The sequence below is a fragment of the Urtica dioica genome, chromosome 3 (genome assembly GCF_054948205.1).
Source record: "Urtica dioica subsp. dioica isolate 48M chromosome 3, U.dioica_male_clone48M_v1_H2, whole genome shotgun sequence".
NCBI classification, from domain to species: domain Eukaryota; kingdom Viridiplantae; phylum Streptophyta; class Magnoliopsida; order Rosales; family Urticaceae; genus Urtica; species Urtica dioica.
In genome coordinates this window covers 6,131,089-6,153,530 of record NC_142758.1, presented here as the reverse complement: position 1 = coordinate 6,153,530, position 22,442 = coordinate 6,131,089, and the positions used below count along the sequence as shown (strand labels likewise).

Sequence of the window (22,442 nt, the reverse complement as noted above, 5' to 3'; positions counted from 1 at the left end):
GCTTGATCTCATGTGAGCGAAATGATTCCATCTTTGATCAATTTCCTCACATAGTCATGTCTAAGACTAATATGTCTAGACTTTCCATTATACACTTCACTGTATGCTCTAGCTAAAGTTGATTGACTATCACAATGTATCGACACGGTTGATATATTGTCTTTAGCCAATGGAATTTCTAAAAGAAGATCCCTCAACCATTCAGCCTCTTGACCTGCGGAAGCAAGAGCCACGAACTCTGATTCCATGGTCGAATGAGTGATACAAGTTTGTTTCTTTGATTTCCAAGAAACTGCCCCATCGGCAAGTGTAAACACCCATCCCGTCGTAGATTTGTTATCTCCGACACTCGATATCCAACTTGCGTCAGTATATCCTTCTAGTACGGCAGGAAACTGACCGTATTGAAGTCCAAGGTTTTTGGTTTTCAAAAGAAATCCAAAAATTATCCCAATGGCCTTCCAATGCTCGGTACTTGGATTGCTAGTAAATCTACTCATTTTACTAACGGCAAATGCTATGTCTGGTCGAGTACATTGCATCAAGTACATAAGACAACCAACAGCACTAGCATATTCCAATTGAGCCACAACCCTTCCATCATTCTTTTCAAGTTTTACACTTGGATCAAATGGGGTGTTCACCTCTTTGAACTTTAAATGTTTGAACTTATCAAGCACTTTTTCAACATAGTGTGATTGACTAAGTTCATAACCCCCACTGGTTCTACGAACCTTGATACCTAAAATAGTATCAACTTGTCCAAGATCTTTCATTTTGAAAGTGGAAGATAGAAACCTCTTCGTTTCTAATATTCCTTTCATCTCATTGCTAATGATCAACATATCATCAACATAGAGACATAGGAAGATCACAAGGTTACCACGCACCTTTGTGTACAAACACTTGTCACAAACGTTAGGAACAAATCCATTCGAAAGTATGACTGAGTCAAACTTTTGATGCCATTGTTTGGGTGCTTGTTTTAATCCATATAAGGATTTAACAAGTTTGCAAACCTTTTGTTCATTAACGGGAAGTACATAACCTTCCGGCTGCTCCATGTAAATCTCCTCATCGAGATCTCCATTTAAGAATGCCGTCTTGACATCCATTTGATGAACATTGAGGTTATACAAAGAAGCCAACGCAAACAACACTCTAATTGTTGTTGTCCTTGCTACCGGTGCATATGTGTCAAAGTAATCAATTCCTTCTCGTTATCGAAATCCTTTAGCTACTAATCTAGCCTTGTAAGTGTTAAGAGTGCCATCACTGTGGTACTTCTTTCGGAACACCCACTTACACCCAATAGGTCTCGACCCTTTGGGTAGATCGACAATCTCCCAAGTGTGGTTTGACATAATAGAATCCATTTCATCTTGGATAGCATCCTTCCAAAAAGCAGAGACTCGAGAAGCCACAGCTTCACTATAAGTCTTAGGATCATCTTCAATAAGAAGAATAATAGGAATCTTTCGAGCAAAACTCTCTCTATTTCCTTCTACTAGGTAAAAAGAAATAAGGCGAGAATCTATTTTGTCAGATCTTAAATCCTTAGTCTTACGAACTCTTTTGCTCGTCCGAAGTTCGGGTTGTTCTACAACTACCCTAGAAGAACTTTCCTCTCGAGGCGTCGAGCCTGCCTGGAGGTCGAGCTCGCCTGGGGTTCGAGCTCGCCTTAAGGTCAAGCCTGTCTGGAGGTCGAGCTCGCCTGGGGTTCGAGCTCGCCTTGAGGTCGAGCCTGACTGGAGGTCGAGCTCGCCTAGTCGAAGTTCTTCATTAGTGGAATTTTGAGATTCTTTTTCTTTCGAGTTAAGATTCTCAAAGAATTCCACATCTCGGGATTCGACTATGACATTAGACTCTAAGTTTAGAAGTCTATATGCCTTGCTATTCGTAGCATAGCCAACAAAAGCACTTCGTATCCCTCGAGGACCCAACTTGGTCCTTTTAGGATCCATGTTTTTGTAGTAGGCTAGACACCCCCACACTTTGAAATACCCAATATTCGGCTTTCGCCCTTTCCATACCTCGTACGGCGATATTTGGGTTTTCTTTAAAGGAATACGGTTTAAAATATGACATGCGGAAAGTAAAGCTTCACCCCACAAACTAAAATGTAATTCAGAATACATTAACATGGCATTTATCATCTCTTGAAGTGTCCTATTTTTACGTTCGGCTAAACCGTTTTGTTGTGGTGTTCTAGGTGCGGAACATTCATGAACAATACCATTTTCTTCACAAAATGCATTAAAATCACTAGGAAAATATTCACCGCCCCTATCACTTCTAAGGACTTTAATATTAACTCCTAATTGATTTTCTACTTCAGCCTTATACACCTTAAAAACATTAAAAGCATCATCTTTATGTTTCAATAAAGACACATATGTAAATCTAGAGCAATCATCAATAAAGGTAATAAAGTACCTATTTCCCCCACGGGTTAACATGCCATTAAATTCACATAAATCAGAGTGTATAAGATCTAACAACTTAGAATTTCTCTCTACACTATAAAACGGTTTCTTTATCATTTTAGATTTCACACATATTTCACATTTATCTAATTTATCAGGTTTGCACGAAATTAAACCACATTTAATTAACCTTTTCACAGTGCTAAAACCAATATGTGCTAATCTACTATGCCATAAAGAAACAGAATCAAGCATATAAGCAGAAGGAGAAATTTCATTAATAACATTGTCAATAATACAAAGTTTGACCATCCCTTCACTGGAATAGCCTTTGCCAACAAATACACCATTACGGGTCAAGATAAGTTTGCCCGACTCATACACAGATTTGATCCCCGGTTTGCCTAGGAGATCGCCACTAACTAGGTTCCTACACATATCCGGAACATGGAGAACATTGGTCAAAGTGACCGTCTTCCCGGAGGTGAAGTTGAGATCCACGTTTCCGATGCCGACAACTTGAGAGCGATGCTCGTTTCCCATCTGAACTGCTTGTCCATCGTTGACTTCAGAATAGGTTTTGAAGGCAGCCCTATCATAGGTGACGTGGACGGTAGCACAAGTGTCGTACCACCACCCTTGAACCTTGCCGTTGACCGCCATCAGTTCGCTCAACGTAGCGACTATGTTAGTATCGGTCATAATGGCGTCGATTTATTTCTCTTCCGTCTTGCGGTGTCGACAATCTCGAGCATAGTGACCGGGTTTACCACACACATAGCAGCCCCCTTTGGACCCCTTGGACCCGGGCTTGTTACCGGACGTGGATTTGCCGGAATGCTTGAATTTCTTCGAGTCCTTTTTGGAACCCGAAAAACCTTCCTTGTCATTCCTCTTCCTTTTGGCTTTAGCGCTCACCGCATTGGCCTTGGAAGTACCGGCATCCGTCGTCTTCTCTCTCATCCTCGATTCCTCCTCGATTCGAAGATGTTTCTGGATTTGTTCCAAAGAGAAGTCCTCGGTGTTGTGAAGAAGTTTCTTCCGATAGCCTTTCCACGAATTGGGCAACTTCGCAATAATCGCACCAACTTGGAAAGACTCCGGAATATCTATCTTCACAGTCCTCAATTTGTTGACGATAACTTGCAATTCATGAACTTGAGCAAGTATAGGCTTGTCATCAAACATCTTGAAATCAACGTAACTCGAGACAAGGAACTTTTTGGTACCTTCTTCTTCGGCCTTGAACTTGTACTCGAGAGCCTTCCATATCTCGACCGCCGATGGATTGTCGGTGTAGAGATCGTAGAGTCGGTCTGATAATGTGTTCAGAATGTGACCCCGGCACAGCAGCTCGTCCTCTTGACGCTTCTTCCGGTCCGCCTTGAGTTCGTCATCATCATTGTCTGTCGGCTCCGGGATGGGCACCAACGTCGGGTCGAGCACGTAGAAGATCTTCATGGCAGTGAGGAAGAACCGCATCTTGTCCTGCCAGCGGGTGAAGTTGGTCCCGTCGAAGCGATCTAACTTGACGAAGTCCTGGCTCATCACTTTCAGACTCGAAACAGACGCCTCGGTAGCCATAGCACAAGATACTATAAGATTGTTAGATAATTCTTCGAAATTGAAGACTTCGAGGCTTAAATCACGCATAGGAACGCTTTCCTTATAGTATTTCGAGTACCCCAAAATGTCTTAAGGTTTCTGTACAAGAATACCGCAGGATACGACAAGCCTAGTTCGGACTGCACCAAGACAGAGTGAAAATCCGAAAATAAGCAAGAACTGTGTTTCTGGATTAGTGTTTCGGGAATAGAGAAAGTTGGTTCGAAAACCTGTGTAGATTACTGAATCCGAAGTCGGATTATATAAGCAATCGTACCCGTTCGCGAAGAGGTTCGACGAACAGACGCACTGTTTCGGTCGAACTACGGTTATAGTCGCAAACGACACGATCGTTGGCCAAACGGTAGTTCGTTTCGAAGCGACGTGACCGTTGGTTCGAACTGTAACAAAAAATAACTACTAAATGAGGAGGCGCGACTGTTGGCGAGAATCGCCGCGAGAAACCCGCGGACCGTGCCGTTTCGCTTGGAGGTCGAGCTCGCCTGGAGGTCGAACTCACCAGGAGGTCGAGCTCACCAGGAGGTCGAGCTCACCAGGAGGTCGAGCTCAACAGGAGGTCGTCCAGTCGACCTCGCCCCCAGTCGAGCTAAAATGACTTTGTCATTTCATCCAGTCGACCTTGCCCTAGTCGAGCTGAAATGACTTCGTCATTTCGTTCAGTCGACCTCGCCCCAGTCGAGCTGAAATGACTTCGTCATTTCGTTCAGTCGACCTCGCCCCAGTCGAGCTCGTCACTTCCTCATTCACCTTAGTATTTGTTCCATGTGGGACTCTTTCCCACACACAAACTCACTTTCTCAATCAACAACACACTATTTTGTCTTTTAGTGAACAAATTAAATTGAGTTAATTAAAGCACCTATTTAATGTTACTCAATTTACAACAATAACCATCAGATGTATACAAAATATTGTGTGCTCAATTATGCATTGATACATGGCCTTTATTAAACTTATGGTTAGCATGGTATATGTATGCTTTGGTATTTCTGCTTGTATAGGCATACTTGTTTTCTTCACGTACATAACTAACTACGTATTCAAGACGTATAGACAGACTAAATCAAATAAATAAAAGAGGAATTGTCATAACTACCACCAACTCAATAACAATTTCCAATAATCCACCAAACAATAATTTTGACCAAATATACCACTTGCCTCTATGTGTAAAACCCTAAATACCCTTAAAAAAATTATTCTTTACATTTTATCATTTAATTCTCTCTCTCTCTCTCTCTCTCTCTCTCTCTCTCTCTCTCTCTCTCTCTCTCTCTCTCTCTCTCTCTCTTCTCTCCCTAACGTCTGATACATTTTCAAAATCTCATCACTCAAACCCACCCAAAATCAAAACCATTCTTCTTCTTTGAACCACGATCGAAATCCTTGCCCAAACATTTCAGCGAACGAAACTCTTTTTCTTCTCCACGAATCTCTTCTCCTTCTCCACGAATCTCTTCTCCTTGCCCGGATTCTACTTGGTTAGTTTCAGCGAATCTCTTTCCCAAAGACTCTACTTGGTTAGTTTTAATGTTTTTTCTTACCATTTATTTCGTTTTTGTGTATGTTTATTCTAGGTATGTTTAAATTTGGGGCAAAAATAAGGTTTTCGTGATTCTGGGTAATTTTTAAAGTTGTTCAGCGAAGTTCGTAAGTTTCGTCAGATGTCAACAGTTGACGTCAACAGTTGACATCTTATGTCAACAGTTGACATCAATTGTTGACATCTTATGTCAACAGTTGATGTCATCTGTTGACATATATTGCTGATGTATAATGTCAACAGTTGACATCAACTGTTGACATCTGATGTCAACAATTACTAACTTTGGATTTCTTCTTGATTTGTACGCAGTGATGGCAAAAATTTATTGAGGACGTCATCTGTAATGGAGAGTTTGCTGAAGTTTGGATTGTTGAAGAAGAAAGATTAGGAAAGGCGTTGGTACAAGCCACTAGAAGATAAATTGTCATAGGGATGAAATTTCACAGAAGTTGAAATCAAATTGAAGACATTTTACTAACAACTCTAGACCGAAGAAGAATGGCTTGGCGATCAGGTACGACAGTCAATTCTACTGTTGTTTTTTAATGGTTTTGACGTCAATTGATGACATTGATGTCAACAGTTTACATCAATTGTTGACATTGATGTCAACAGTTGACGTCAATTGACATCAATGTCAACAATTGGCGTCAACTGTTAACATCAATTGTTGACATTAACGTCAATTGTTGACATTGATGTCAACAGTTGATGTCAATTGTTGACATTGATGTCAACAAATGACGTTAATTGTTGACATCAATGTCAACAGTTGACATCAATTGTTGACATCAATGTAAACAATTGACATCAACTGTTGACACCAATGTCAACAATTGACGTCAATGTCAACAATTGACGTTAATGTCAACTGTTGACGTCAATGTCAACTGTTGACGTCAATTGTTGACATCTGTGACATATGTGATTTTTGAGCTCTCTGCAAGATGTCAAACAAGAGGAGATGTACATGCACCGGCAAAAGTTCGCGATCGACTTATACCGGCACGGGGCAGTGAAGTTAGCGACCCATGTTGGATCGGACATGGAGATTTAAGACAATTAGGAAACAATGTAAACAATACATAGCAATGTGTTTCACATACTACTTTTATCTTAATCTTTTGGTATGCTTTTGATAGCAATGTTGTTCACGTACTACTCGTATCTTATTCTTTTGGTATGCTTTTGATAGCATGTTTAATGAATATCAACAATATATCAATTATCATTTTGTAGTTGTTTTTAATGGTTTTGACGTCAATTGTTGACATCAATGTCAACAGTTGACGTCAACTGTTGACATATGTGATTTATGAGCTATCTGTTTATTGACATTGATGTCAATAATTGACGTCAATTGTTGACATTGGTATCAACAGTTGACGTCAATTGTTGACATTGATGTTGTTGGCATTGATATCAACAATTGATGTCAATTGTTGATATTGATATCAACAGTTGACGTCAATTGTTGATATTGATGATGTTGACATTGATGTCAACAGTTGACGTCAATTGTTGACATCAACGTCAACAGTTGAGGTCAACAAGTAGTCTGGATTCTCTTTAACAAAAGTAGTTTGAACAAAAAGCATAATGAATTAAACAAATAGACTCTTAAACAAAAGTAGTATGAACAAAGCATAATAAATTAAAAAAAAAAAAGTAGTCTGAACAAAGAATTAAAAAAGTAGTCATCCAATCCTAATGTAGAACGAATTGCCGATTCATGAGTTGGGACCGAATCACACCCTTCCTCGAGTATTGATGGCATAAGGGGATTCGATGGCATAAGGGTATTGAACAAAGCTAGCGAAGTTCGCTTCAGACGGCACCATAATTCCGAAATATCATTTCTCATGATACCGACCAGGTTCAATCCAAGTACTACTGTGCTTGACTAATAAATAAATTTCCGCCATCACTGTACAAATCAAGAAGAAATCCAAAGTTAGTAATTGTTGACATCAGATGTCAACAGTTGACGTCAACAGTTGATGTCAACTGTTGAAATTATACATCAACAATATATGTCAACATATGACATCAACTGTTGACATAAGATGTCAACAAATGATGTCAACTGTTGACGTCAACTGTTGACATCTGACGAAACTTACGAACTTCGCTGAACAACTTCAAAAATTACCCAGAATCACAAAAACCTGATTGTTGTCCCAAATTTAAACATACCTAGAATAAACATACACAAAAACAAAATAAATGGTAAGAAAAAACATTAAAACTAACCAAGTAGAGTCTTTGACAAAGAGATTCGCTGAAACTAACCAAGTAGAATCCGGGCAAGGAGAAGAGATTCGTGGAGAAGGAGAAGAGATTCGTGGAGAAGAAAAAGAGTTTCGTTCGCTGAAATGTTTGGGCAAGGATTTCGATCATGGTTCAAAGAAGAAGAATGGTTTTGATTTTGGGTGGGTTTGAGTGATGAGATTTTGAAAATGTATCAGACGTTAGGGAGAGAGAGAGAGAGAGAGAGAGAGAGAGAGAGAGAGAGAAAGAATTAAATGATAAAATGTAAAGAATAATTTTTTTAAGGGTATTTAGGGTTTTACACGTAGAGGCAAGTGGTATATTTGGTCAAAATTATTGTTTGGTGGATTATTGTAAATTGTTATTGAGTTGGTGGTAGTTATGGCAATTCCTCTAAATAAAATGATGCACGTTTCAATATGCATGCACTAACTCAATCTCAACGGTCACAAATTTCCACAGATAAATATAAATGACTTTTTGTCTCTTTCCTTTTACCAAGGAAAACATTCCATAGACAGAATAAACTATTATTTTTGTTGGTTTGCTAAATAAAGCAATTAATCTTCACGAAAGTCACAAATGTAGTCAACAGTTTGCATGGACGTGAATTTTTGCAATTGCTCAATCGTTGTAACATTAATTAACAACATTTTTTTGGACGATTCAATATAAATAAAAACTTGAACTCATATAAAATCGACGACAATTAATTAATGAATTTGCAATTCCTTCTGGCACGGTGCTCATCTATGTTGTCGTTTCTCTGGGTCTGCGCAGCCTGCCGCGCCCGACGCCGTTTAGAGCCTAGATTTGACCGACGACATCCTCCGTCTTCTCCTCCTCGATGCACGGTGGTAGGGTCGGCCCAAACTCACCGGAGGCTCTAAGCGATTCAATATTTTGGAGCCCTATAATACTAATAAAAATTTAAATTTTCAGGGTAAAAAATGTAAATTTTTTAGAAAATGGGCCAAAAGTATAAATTTTTAGGATAAAAAATGTAAATTTTCTTAAAAATAGGCAAAAAGTGTAAATCTTTTGGGGCCCTTCCACATATGGGGGCCTAGCCCGCCTTAGCCCAAGACCGGCAGTGCACGGTGGTTCCGCACCTCCGTTGCGGCTTTAGAGAGATAGTGAGAGGGAGCGAGAAAGAGAGGATTAGTCAATTAAAATTTAATATCACATGGTAAAAGCCAAACAACTATATATTACTAACATTATACCCAAAATATCAAGATGGATCAACGATGAGTGTTTGGGAGAAAACTCACTTCTCAGTATGAGCAAGCAATTGTGTAATTCTCATTCACTAAAATGAATATACAAGTGACGGTTATATACAATATAACAAACTCTCACTACCTCAACCGATCTCCTAGTGACACATGTCACATAATAAAAGAATAACGAATCACTATCTAAAACGATGTCGTATGAACTAAGACTCTAATACGCCCCCTCAAGGTGGACGGTACATGTCAAGCTTGCTCATCAACGGCTTTAGAATCGGAGCCGCAAGGGGTTTGATGAGCAGGTCAGCTAACTATTGATGTGTCCGGATAGGAAGGAGCTTGAAGACCCCATTCTGAAGATGATGACGAAAGAAATGACAATCAACGTCAATGTGTTTGGTACGCTCGTGAAACGTTGGATGAGAGGCGAGGTGAATTACCGATTGGTTGTCACATAACAGGACAGCTGGCGAGGATTCTGAGACACCAAAGTCGACAAGAAGTTGCCTCAACCATATGATCTCACACGTTGTAGAAGCAATCGCCCTATATTCTGCCTCAGTCGATGAACGTGAGACCGTTGTTTGCTTCTTAGATTTTCACGAAATCAAGGCGTCCCCCAGAAAGACACAAAAGCCTGTGATCGAAAGACGAGTATCATAGCAATTCGCCCAATCTGCATAAGAGAATGCTTTCAACTGCGTCGTCGATGTGGCAGGGTAAAGAAGACCAAGCCCCGGCTGTGCCTTGATGTACCGTAGAAGGTGATGGACGGCATGCAAGTGAGACTCACGTGGTGCCGAGATGAACTGACTGAGCGTGCTAACACAAAACGTAATGTCCGGATGCGTAATGGTCAAGTAAAGCAACTTCCCAACTATTTTCCTGTAGTGAGAAGGGTCAGCAAGCAATTCACCAGCCGCACAATGCAAGTCAACTCTGGGATTCATAGGCGTGTAGACCGGATGAGCCTGAAGGAAGTCAAAATCTTCCAGAAGTTGCAGGGCATACTGACGTTGAGAAACGAAAATCCCAGAAGAGGATCGAGCCACCTCAAGCACCAGAAAATATTTCAGCTCGCCAAGATCCTTCAACTTGAACCTAGTGCTAAGACAATGCTTCACATCATCAATCTGTTGTTGACTAGGCCCAGCTAAGATAATGCCATCTACATAGAGTAGGATGGCAATGAAGTTAGAGCCCTTTCCACGTGTGAACAATGAATAGTCAGCCTGGGATTGAGCAAATCCAAGAGTCTTAACAGCATGGGTGAATTTGAGGTTCCACTGACGAGATGCCTGTTTTAGTACATAGATTGACTTATAAAGAAGGCAAATAGGTTTGCCGTGAAACTTGTCTCGTTCTGAAGCAAACAAATAACCCTAAGGCAGTTCCATGTATACCTCTTCAAAGAGATCACCATTCAGGAAAGTGTTATTGACATCCAATTGAGCCAAAACCCAAGACTTAGAAGCAGCCAAAGCCAAGAGCATCTTCACACTGACAAGCTTGGCAACAGTGAGAAGGTTTCAACATAGTCAATGCCCTCTTGATGATTGTAGCCTTTAGCCACAAGTCGTGCCTTATGTCTTGCTAAGAGCCCATTAGCACCAAACTTGTTTTTAAAAAGCCAACGACAGCCAATAGCCTGCTTTCCTTCAGGTAATGAGACCACTGACCATGTGTTATTGGCATGCATGGCCTCTAACTCCTCTGACATGGCCTGACGCTAGTGGTCATGTTTCACAGCGTGATGATAGAACTGCGGTTCTGAATTGATTGAGATCGCAAAGGCAAAAGCTCGAAACGCTGGAGACAAGTAAGCATAGCCAAGCACAGAGTCAAGAGAGTGAGGAGAACTGCGAACAAGTCCCTCGTGTCTAGGTGGAGGAAAGCTATTTGCCAAACAACAATGGTAGTCACACAGTTTAACAGGTGGCTGAGCTGATCGAGTAGACCGACGAAGTGTAGGCTCCGATGTCGAAGTAGTGGCAATCAATAGGGGCACAAGTGACCTTATCAGTGATAACTTGCGAATCACGCAACACAAAGTCACTCGAAGGACGCTCAAGCTGAGACTCTTCAACATCTTCCATTAACACGTCTGAGGTCTGTAGGGGCTGCTCAGGTTATTAAATGACTGTTGGAGGCATGACTTGTGATGCACGCAATGTAGGGTCATCATAAACCTCAGTGGAAATAGGATGTGAAGCAAGCAAAACAAAGTCATCGAAGGGATCACTGATCGACTCCATGTCTTGAATACTGACAATGTTGTCAATGGTGCCCACAAGAAGAGTAGTAGTGTCTATTTATGTACATTTGATGTCATATAGTCTTACGAAGACTCTTGCTTGTGATTGCTTATTCATTAATAAAAAGTTGAAACGTTCATTCAATCTTCCTTGTCTGAAGCTTTATGATAAAACCATAGTCTTTTAGTCCATAAACAAACTAAACAACTTACGAAGAGACAAATGTAGATTTGCATGAACAAACTCTTCGTAGTTTGCTTAAAACGATATATTCGCAATCTTAGGGTCAAAGGACTATTGACCTCAGTATGATTGTTAGAAGAATCTATGATGTCTGGTTATGAGGCATTGAGAGTTAGGAACTCTATAGTTCTTCTAGGTATCTTCCGAAGGTACTGAATTGACCAGTGCACTTCTAGAGACAATATAAGAACAAACCATTTAACCTCTTATGTCTCGAAGTCACTATGTATGAATTGCATCATGCTTACCTTAATCCTGAAATGAGACATGCCATTTCACACCTTAGTATTCTCATTTGAGAAAGTCAAAGTTCGGACTCACTATGTGATTCCGAACAAGGCCTATTGGTGAAGTACTAAGTTGTGAGTCTGTCATGAGTAACTTTGTGAAGTTCTCATAGATATGGAATTCATGTACAAGATTGCTGAAATGCAATGTATGTCACCTCATGCTTTGTTCCTTGGAGTGTGAATAAATGAACTGGCCAGTGTCCAAATTGAGTCCTGACTCTTTTGGATGAAACAATGTGACTTGTTAGCTCCTCGTCAATACATTGTTTCTAACTTATTCACAAGCGACAAAGGAGTTGAGGAAATAACAGCTAGAAGGGTAAAATGGTAATTTAGTAAATCCCGACTAGCTGATGACATTCATGAAGGGTAAACATAGATAATATTCAGTGGATCCGCTCATCATAATTAGGTCGAATTCTTGAGTAGAAAATAAATTCATTTGAACCGAGAGATTTTCAGTGTCAGCTCTTTAGTGGAGTCAGTTGGCATTAAGCTAAACTTGGAAAAGGTTTGTGAACTTTTGAGTCCAAGTGTTTAGCTAAAGCTTTGTTCATTTGGGTCCATGAGGTCACTGTCACGAATCACATCGATAGGAATAGTTAAACTGGAAGCTAAGCCAAAACAAGAACGAAAATAGTTAAAAGGGTATTTTTGTCTTTTGAGACAAAGGATGAAATGAATGTCAATAAATTTTTTTGACAAGGTCATTTTATGACATGTTTCACTCGGCCATGACTTGATCATTGGGCCTTGTGAATTAATTTCATTTCATAAGAATTTCATTGAAAATTCTTAATGGGCCTTTTTCATGTTCTCATGAATAAATGAAGAAGCTTCTAGAAGCTCCTTCTAGAGACATGTTGGGCGCCCAACATACCTAAGGAAAGAGAGTTTATTTTGTGCATAAATGTATTTAGATACTTGCCAAAAGAAAAAGAGGAAACAAATTTCCCACACAAGCATGGGGAATTTCGGCCAAGAGAGCAATAGGCAAGCCAATGAACAAAAAAGGAAACAAATCCTAGCCTTCTAGAAGGCTGCCTTGGGCGCCTAAGAGGAATGGGAAATAAGGGTTATTTTGCTCATGAATATGTGATATTCTATAGAAGAGGAAACTACCTTATTGAAGGTGAGACCTCTCCTATAAATAGGAGCCTCATTCTTCTCACAATTCATTCATCCAAGTTTAAGAGATTTGAGAGACTCTCTCTCTAGAACTTGGCCGAAGTCCTCTTCTCTCTCTCTCTAGTTTATTTTCGGTTTTCTCTTGTCTTGGCACCTAGGTCCTCACTCGACCTAGTCTTTAGCTCTGCGACTTCGAGACTCGTTCTCAAGTCGTAGTGTTTAAAAGTGCCCACTCACTGATTCCTTCTTTTCGAGTGATTTAGTGATAGAAACTTTCGTGGTTGCTCGAGGTGCCGAGGAAAGAAAGAGAGACGTGCTGCGAGGGGAGACGAGCGTTGCAACTTTCCAAAAGCTTCTACAAGGTTCAAGCTTCAAGAAAGGTTAGTAACTTTAATAGCTCATATTAGTTTTTATTTACATGCATATGCTCTTGTCTAGGTTAGTAAAAACTAGTTTTACTTAAAAAGAAAATTTTTAAAATTCCGCCGCTTAACGAAGCGTTAAACCTTTTCTCAAACCCTAGATCGATTCCAACAGACAAAGGGAAAGATATGTTCGTGAAACACAACATCTCGTGAGATGAAGATCTCCCTTTTGTGAATATCAAGAAGCATGTATCCTTTTATGCCACAAGGATAGCCAATGAACACATAGCGACGAGCTCGTGGTTCAAATTTTGTCCTGTGCGATTTCAAAGTAGAAGCAAAGCATTGACAGCCGAAAACTCTCAAGCCACTATAGTCCACTGGCTTATTATACATGATCTCATATGGTGTCATACCATTGAGAATAGGAGATGGGATTCGATTGATCAGGAACATATCTGTAAGCACACATTCTGACCAAAAACGCAGTGGAATTCTGGACTGAAAGTACAAGGCTCGTGCGACATTAAGCAGATGTTAATGCTTTCGTTCAACCACCGAGTTTTGCTGGGGAGACTCAACACACGAGAACTGGTGCATTATTCCCTTTTTGGAAAAGAAATTTGCGAACATCAACTCTCGTGCATTGTCTGAACGAAATTGCTTGATCACTTTTCCAAACTGAGTTTGCACCATAGCACAGAAATTTGGAATAAGCATAAGCACATCAGATTTTTGCTTCATAAGGTAAATCCATACAAAACGAGAGCAGTCATCAACAAGAATAGTCATATAAAAAACTAGAATATGCATGTAATATTATACATAGAACAGTGATCCAGTTCTTAGATGGTTGAAAGTGATATTTAGTTCTATGCGTTTGCAATACTTTTTATCTTCAATGGACGCACAAAAGCTGATTCGAAAGACATTCAAGCGAATCCATTTTGAGAGCGAGAGAAAAAAAAATCGTAGAATATACTTCAAAATAGTTGCATCTAATTGGCCATAACTATCTGCTTTAAAAATAGAAATAAATCAAGTAATTAATTAAGAGATTTGTTAATAACTAGCCTATAGTTAGAGGGAATATTAAAATAGTAGCCAATCTATTAGTTTATTTAGCTAAATAGCCAATATTACACGTAGTACCAAAAATGCCATTTTCTCTAACTTCACCGTAAAGAAGCCTACATTTTTTCTCTGTCCGATCTCGCTAGAGATCATGAGAGATCCGATGACAGTGACGACAAAATCGCCGCCGAAGAGCTCCGGCGAAGGACAAAAACTCACCGGATCCGGGGAGCGCCGGGTCTCATCGCACAGATCTGGAAAGGCCCGGAGAGGAAGCTCGGTGAGCGTCGACGAAGGAACGCCAGGGGACGGAGACCAGTCGCGCGAATCGGGGGTGGAAATTGCAGGTCCGAGTCATCGAGCGCCGTCGCCCGGAGAGGCGCGGGAGAGACAACCCTCCTCGTCGTAAGGCGTCACCGGGGCGGAGCAGAGCCGGCCGTTGAACCAGCCTCCGTCACGCAGATCTAGAGAGTGAAAGCCTTCGTTGCTTGCGCCAGAGATGAAGCCTTCCTGAGACCGGAGCTGAGGAGCATCACCGGAACTGGAGAAACATGAGGAACCTGTTGTCTATGGTGCCCACAAGAAGAGTTGTAATCTTTATATTGTACATTTGATGTAATAAAGTCTCATGAAGACTCTTGCTTGTAATTGCTTATTCATTAATAAAAAGTTGACACGTTCATTCATTCCTCCTTGTCTGTTTAAAGCTTTATGATAAAACATTAGTCTTTAGTCCATAAACAAACTAAACAACTAACGAAGAGACAAATGTAGATTTGCATGAACAAACTCTTCGTAGTTTGCTTAAAACGCTATATTCGCAATCTAAGGGTCAAAGGACTATTGACCTCAGTATGATTGTTAGGAGAATCTATGATGTCTGGTTATGAGGCATTGAGAGTTGCCATTTCACAGCTTACGTATTCTCATTTGAGAAAGTCAGAGTTCGGACTCACTATGTGATTCTGAACATGGCATATTGGTGAAGTACTAAGTTGTGAGAATGTCATGAGTAACTTTGTGAAGTTCTCATAGATATGAAATTCATGTACAAGTTTTCTGAAATGCAATGTATATCACCTCATGCTTTGTTCCTTGGAATGTGAATAAATGAACTGGCCAGTGTCCAAATTGAGTCTTGACTCTTTTGGATGAAACAATGTGACTTGTTAGCTCCTCGTCAATACATTGTTTCTAACTTATTCACAAGCTACAAAAGAGTTTATGAAATAACACCTAGAAGGGTAAGTAAACCCCGTCTAGCTGATGATATTCATGAAGGGTAAACACTGATAATATTCTGTGGATCCGCTCATTACAATTAGGTTGAATTCTTGAGTAGAAAATAAATTCATTTGAACCGAGAGATTTTCAGTGTCAACTCTTTAGTGGAGTCAGTTGACATTAAGCTAAACTTGGAAAAGGTTTGTGAACTTTTGAGTCCAAGTATTTAGCTCAAGCTTTGTTCATTTGGATCCATGAGGTCACTATCACGAATAACATTAAGTATGAATAGTTAAACTGGAAGCTAAGTCAAAACAAGAACGAAAATTGTCAAAAGGGTATTCTTGTCTTTTGAGACATATGATGAAATGAATGTCAATAAATTTTTTGACATGGTCATTTGATGACATGCATCACTCGGCCAAAATTAGATTTATTGGGCCTTGTGGATTAATTTCATTTCATAAGATTTATTGAAAATTCTCAATGAGCCTTTTTCATGTTGTCATGAACAAATGAAGGAGCTTCTAGAAGCCCCTTCTAGATATGAAATGGGCGCCTACTACCCAAGGGAAAGAGAGAATATTTTGTGCATAAATGTATCAAGATACTTGCCAAATGAAAAAGAGGAAACAAATTTCCCATGCATGCATGAGGATATTCGGCCAAGAGAGAGTCAAAGGCAAGGCATGTGATATTCTATAGAAGAGGAAATTACCTTATTGAAGGCAAAGCCTCTCCTATAAATAGGAGCCTCATTCCACACATTTTATTCATCCAAAGTTTTAGAGATTGAGAGCTTCTCTCTCTAGACTTGGCCGCCCCTCTCCTCTCTCTCTCTAGTCAATTTCATTTTATTGTTTTGACACCTAGGTCCTCATTTGACCTAGTGTTTAGCTCTGCAACTTCAAGACTCGTTCTTAAGTCGTAGTGTTTAAAAGTGTCCACACACTAATTCCTTTTTATCTTGAGTGATTTAGTGATAGAAACTTTCGTGGTTGCTCGAGTTAACGAGGAAAGGAAGAGAGACGTGCTGCGAGGGAGACGAACGTTGCAACCTTTTCCAAAAGTTTCTCAACGTTCAAGCTTCTAAAAAGGTTAGTAATCTTTTATGCTCATATTAGTTTTTATTTACATGTGTTTGCTCTTTGTCTAGGTTAGTAAAAACTGTTTTACTTGAAAAAGAAAATTTTTAAAATTCCGCCGCTTAACGAAGCGTTAAACTTTTTCTTAAACCCTAGATCAATTCCAACAGAACCCGCACCTGGTCGGAGGAGCCTGCGCGTCCACCGTCGAAAAGAGGAAGCTCCGATGGGCTCGGGACGACGTGACCACCGACGCTCTCCAGTCGAAGGACAAGAAGGTCGCGGCTCTCATGGAGGCCAAGAAGAGGCTCGAAGAGAGGTTCAAGACCGGCAAGAATAGGTGGTTCTTCACCAAGCTCAGGTTCTTATTGGAACCTGGATTCCTGAACCTTCTGTGTTGTCTTTTTTTTTTTTTTTTTTTTTTTTTTTTTTCTATCTTTAATCAGAGGATTTTTTAGTTATTTTAAATGTATGCATCTTTTTTTTTATATGAGAAAATATTTAGAAATTTTTGTGAAAAATAGAATTGTAATGTTGTGTATATCGTAGGTATTTCGTTATAAATAAAATCGAATTTACTGTTATATTTACCATAGAAACGAGTGATTTATTCAATGGTTAATATGATTTACTGTCGGATTTACTCTCTTCGATTGTTCACAGAAATAATTAGTAAATCGTATTTACTGTTAGATTAACTAGTCCTCGTATTTGATACTTTTCCTGTTAGATTAACTAGAAAATGTTATGGTTAATCGTATTTACTGTTGTTCTTGTTACGGTAAATAAGATTTACTATTGTTCTTGTTACGGTAAATAAGATTTACTATTGTTCTTGTTACGGTAAATAAGATTTACTTTTGTTCCTGTTACGGTAAATAAGATTTACTTTTGTTCTTGCTACGGTAAATAAGATTTATTGTTTTCTTGTTACGATAAATAAGATTTACTATTGTTCTTGTTATGGTAAATAAGGTTTACTGTTATTCTTGTTACGACAAATAATATTTACTGTAGTTTTTTTATTATTGTTAATTAGATATACTATTTTTTTTTTGTTATGGATGATATTATTTACTATGATAATATTAACCTAAGGTTATTATTGGAATATTGGAATGTTGTCATGATAAATTAGCTATTTTCATATGTAAATAGTTTGACTATAATTTTAAAGTAGGGGTGTTATTTTGGCTAGTTATTTAGTCGGCCCATTAATTAACAAACAATAATACTAATTTAAAAACGCAATAATTGCACGTATTGTGGTAAGGGTATATTAGACATTTGTAAACATTGATTCAAGTGACAACTCATCAATATGGTTATTTGTTTTAGAATTTTTAAACGTTGGTTATAATGAAAATTTTAGGTTTGATGTAGGTCTAGTTGATTATAATATTAAAAAATAATTAACATAGTTGCATAAGATTATTGGGTAATTGCTATTTTTTTATTCTATTTTAATATTGTATATGTGCTTTATTGGTAATTTAGATATCGTATGGATTTGTGTGATTCAACTTCTGCCGAATCAGAGTACAAATATACAGCTTTTTTAAATACTGGTAACTTGCAGTACCAATCAATGCATGCCAATAACCACGTGGATGAATATATAATTGACACATTTAGCAAAGAGAAACTACTAGTACCCAAAAGGTCCAGAATTTTTTTGAGGCAAAAAGGTCCAGAATTTTTGTTCCATCATAAACGTTACATTAACAACAAACTTTTAAAAGGTGTTACAGTAATTCAACATTTACTTCGTTTTAGTACTCGAGCGTTGCTACGGGTTAATTAAAAGTTAGATTACTATATTTTAAAATTTTAATAATAACAAGATGTATGATAAATTCATTATTACAAATATAAGATTTTACGACACTTAAAAATTGTTGTAAAATAATTCTACAATACTTTTGTATCGTTATGTAATCCATTTAAAAAATTGTATATTGTATGAAATAAAAAATAACAAAAAATATATACGAGATGAAGACAATAAAAAATAAAACGTAGAATTGATCAAAAAGCCTACTAGATAAATTTTTTATTCGGATGAAGACAAATATATATATATATATATATATATATATATATATATATACTTGATGAAAAAAAAAAAATTATAATGGATCAAGAAGCCTACTATACAAAATTTGTGTACTTGTTGAAGAGATAACAAGAAATAGCCGTATTATAAAAATAATTACAACTAATAAAATTCATCATAGACTTCGTATACAAATTGTGACGGCGTGGCTGACCACGAGCGCAAGGAGGTCAGGTTGATCGCCATGACTCCGCCAGCAGAATCACAGCCAACACCGGCCCAAAAGCACAACATGGAATCTCTAGCCTTCTAGAGGCTAAGAACTGCGGTGGAGGCTCGCCATGGTCGCTCTCAAGAGGTGTCACTCGCTGCATTGATCGGAGGAGTCTCCGGGAGCAAAGAGAAGACGTCGGTGGTTTGGTTGCGTGTTGAAAGCTCCACATTCCTCGGTCTCCATTTATTTTAAGAGATTGTTGTCTTCTTTGATCCAAACTTCCTCGCAAAAAGTGTGAATCCCCTATTGGTGTTATAGAGTAGAGATAAGGGACCATATCCTCCTAGAAGAAGCTGAAGTTGTCAGGCCTCTGCTCTGCATCATTGGAGGAGGCGACGAATGTCGATGGACTCGCGGGAGAGCGTGAGGGTGATAAGCAGAGTGATCTCCTGTAACCCTATTAGATTATTGAGAAGCCAACACAAGCAATAGATTCTACATGTTAGACTTCTAGAAATAAATATTTAAGAAGCCAAAGCTAATAACCAAAGCATTTTGTAAATAAATAAAAAACTACTATTTTCAACCTTTGTTAATAGCTTTTGTAACCGAAGCATTTTGTAACCGCATTTTCGAATGATTATAAATGAGTTATCGTCTTTTACTTACGTTCCACTGACATGAAAAAGCTAAGGTTTTGACAAACGAATCAACCGTATTTTCTTGTGTGAGCTTTCGATCCTCGACGACGACGAGCCATGGCTGGTTGCAAATCGAATATGTGGCATTTGTATAGTTGCAGGGGTTCATGGTGGAGACTCTGCTCAGCTACTCCATCTTAATTTCAACGAAATCGAGGAGGTTTCCGGAGCTGTGGCACTCATTGCTTCTGTCGTTCTTGATGTACACATTCGTCTACGAGACAATGAACTTCACATTTTCGGAGCTGTGGCACTCCTTGCTTATATCGTTATTGATGTACACGTACGTCTTCGAGATAATGAACTTCACATCAATCTTTCCAAATGAGGCTTTCGCAGTCGCCGATGCCCGCTGTGACGTTGGCGGATAGGGAATTTTCGCTGAGCTTGAGGATTGCGAACTAAAGGAGGTTTTTGAGCTCAATGGAGATCACACCGGAGAGCTTGTTGTTGGAGAGGGAGATTTAATTCAAATTTGTGTAGTTGCTTAGTCCTGACGAGATTTCGCCGCTGAGCTCCCATGCTTGTTCCCGACTGATCCCTTCAAGTCATCCACGGAGTTCCCGAGATGACGAGTTTTGGTCTCTAGCTAAAAATTCCAACAACACAAATAAAAACATACGGAGATCATGCGAATCGACCATGGAACGGAAATTCCTTCAAGAAATTATTAGCCAATTCAGGTTAAAGATTATCATTCTTTCTTAACTTAAATAAAATTATATTATTCAAAGATCCAATTCATGAAAATTGAAATCATACAATTCTAACCAAATGTTAACAAACACAAATCGAAAACACGCTAATGAATAAAACGCTTGTGGATATGGTAGGCTTGAGACGATAGCGACGATGACAATTGCTTGATTCGCACATGCCCGAGATCGAAGCTCGCCGGCTTAGAGGAAAAGGCGGCTCCAGCGATCGGTCGAATCGGGTCGTAGTTAACGAGAATCTTGTCCTTGTTAAAGATCCCACTCTCGCCATGGATAGCCTCCGATCCTCGTCTTCTTCGTTTTCCTCTTTGTTGCGTTGAACTTTTCTAAATGAGTAATGGTATATTCGTCCGTTTACTGGTAAAAGTGCGCCTATTGCAATTAAAAAAAAGAAGCAAAGGGCTTTTATGCAAACTTTGGCGTAAAATATGAGTTTGGTGCAAATATCCCTTTAACTTCGAGGGGTGGGTCGTTACGAGTGTGATAGTTAAGGGGGAATTGATGTAATTAATACTTGATAATTAGTAATCAATTTTTTGTTATAATTATAATAAGTTGTATTTGCCTCATACTACAAATAATAATGTGACAATATATCATTGAACAAAAACGAATTGAACGAAAACGAATGGTTGTAGGATTAAAAAAAACTTTTAAAATTAAAAGACAATAATAATAGGGATACCATAATAATAATAAGCTAGAGATTTTGGATGTAATGTGTAAATAGAATACAAACGATAAAATACTTCTTTTATATTATATAAAATGTAACTCAAAATAAATAATGGGCCTCGTTGGTCGGGGCTTGTTCCGCCATGCGCCATTCGAGGAGTCCTTAATGATATTCTCTCGATGTAATCACGGTTTTCCTCCGCCATACGTGAGGGTTTTAATAGACTTGCTCGTGGTTCCGCCCACGTTTAATAAAAAAAAAAAATGGGCCTGATGAGTGAACAAAAGCCTAAATTGTATAGATGAAAATTTTTTAATAGCCCAACACATAATAATCAGTCAGTTTTATTTTTTTGGTTTTTAGCTGAGAAAATACTTACGGGTAAGAACATAAAATGAAGAGAAAATTGCGGTAAAAATACCAATTGTTTTCGTCTTCATACAGTTTGCTACCTAATCTTTTTTTTTTTTTTGTCGGCGAAAATACCAATTGTTTAATTTTGGTGTCTCCATTACTACCAGGATTGTTAAATACAAACAGAGTTACACATGTCAACATTCTAAACCAGCATCATTTACAAATGAAATGTTGAAGTAAATTTATTATTTACAAACGGACTTATGGTAATAAATATGCATTTAATAGGTAGATATACCCACAATAATCGAATATGCATTTTAGCCACAAATTGAAATCCCTAGTTTCATTTTCAAATCGCCCAGACTTCTCTTCGTCTCTCTCGTCTTCTTCCTCGTGATGTCAAAGCAATGGACGATGACAACACGTGGTACTACTGCGTCTGTGGCGTGCCTTCGACGAAGTGGCGGCATGGAAGAATGAAAATCATGGTAGGAGGTTCTATGGGTGCGTTAAAAAAGGTAAGAGATTCTATTCGTTGCTGAGTTTCTTTTCGTCTTCTTCTTCGTTGGAATATGCATTTGCTCACATATCCATTATCATGAAAAGGGTGGATGTAATTTTTTTTTTATGGAGAGATCTCACATTATGTGAAAGATCCAAATGTATCATTCCTGGACTGATCAAGAAGAAGAACAATTTGGAGGCCGAGATTGAGTCACTTCGAACAAGGATTTTCAAACCGTAAGTTGTTTTGATCATACTTGTTCTGCTTTTGTTGGGTTGGTTTGTAATTGTGTAATGTGTTTGTAATATGTACTCTTTGCAATGAAATTTGTTGGTTGTATTGTGTAATTGTGTAATGTGTTTGTAATTTGTACTCTTTGCAATGCTTTTGTTGTGTAATTTGTGCTCTTTGCAATGAAATTTGCTTTGTAATGAAATTTGGAAATA

At 38.6% G+C, this 22,442-nt stretch overlaps 1 protein-coding gene and 1 long non-coding RNA gene across 2 annotated transcripts; both read right to left on the bottom strand.

Moving 5' to 3' along the window:
- Positions 1-3,140: 3,140 nt before the first annotated feature.
- LOC149402237 (uncharacterized) lies at positions 3,141-4,010 on the bottom strand. Its single transcript, XM_089608280.1, has one exon. The coding sequence runs from the start codon at positions 4,008-4,010 to the stop codon at positions 3,141-3,143; it is 870 nt and encodes a 289-aa protein (XP_089464406.1).
- A 14,887-nt stretch (positions 4,011-18,897) lies between these two features.
- Positions 18,898-20,828, bottom strand: LOC149402236 (uncharacterized). Its single transcript, XR_016296141.1, has 2 exons — positions 19,708-20,828; positions 18,898-19,495 (listed from the first exon to the last, which is right to left on the bottom strand). It is a non-coding gene; the product is annotated as an uncharacterized LOC149402236 (long non-coding RNA).
- Positions 20,829-22,442: the final 1,614 nt, after the last annotated feature.

What these genes read in the sequence shown, in the direction of transcription:
- LOC149402237 (XM_089608280.1), bottom strand. Translation starts at nt 4,010, where the DNA reads ATGGCTACCGAGGCGTCTGTTTCGAGTCTGAAAGTGATGAGCCAGGAC.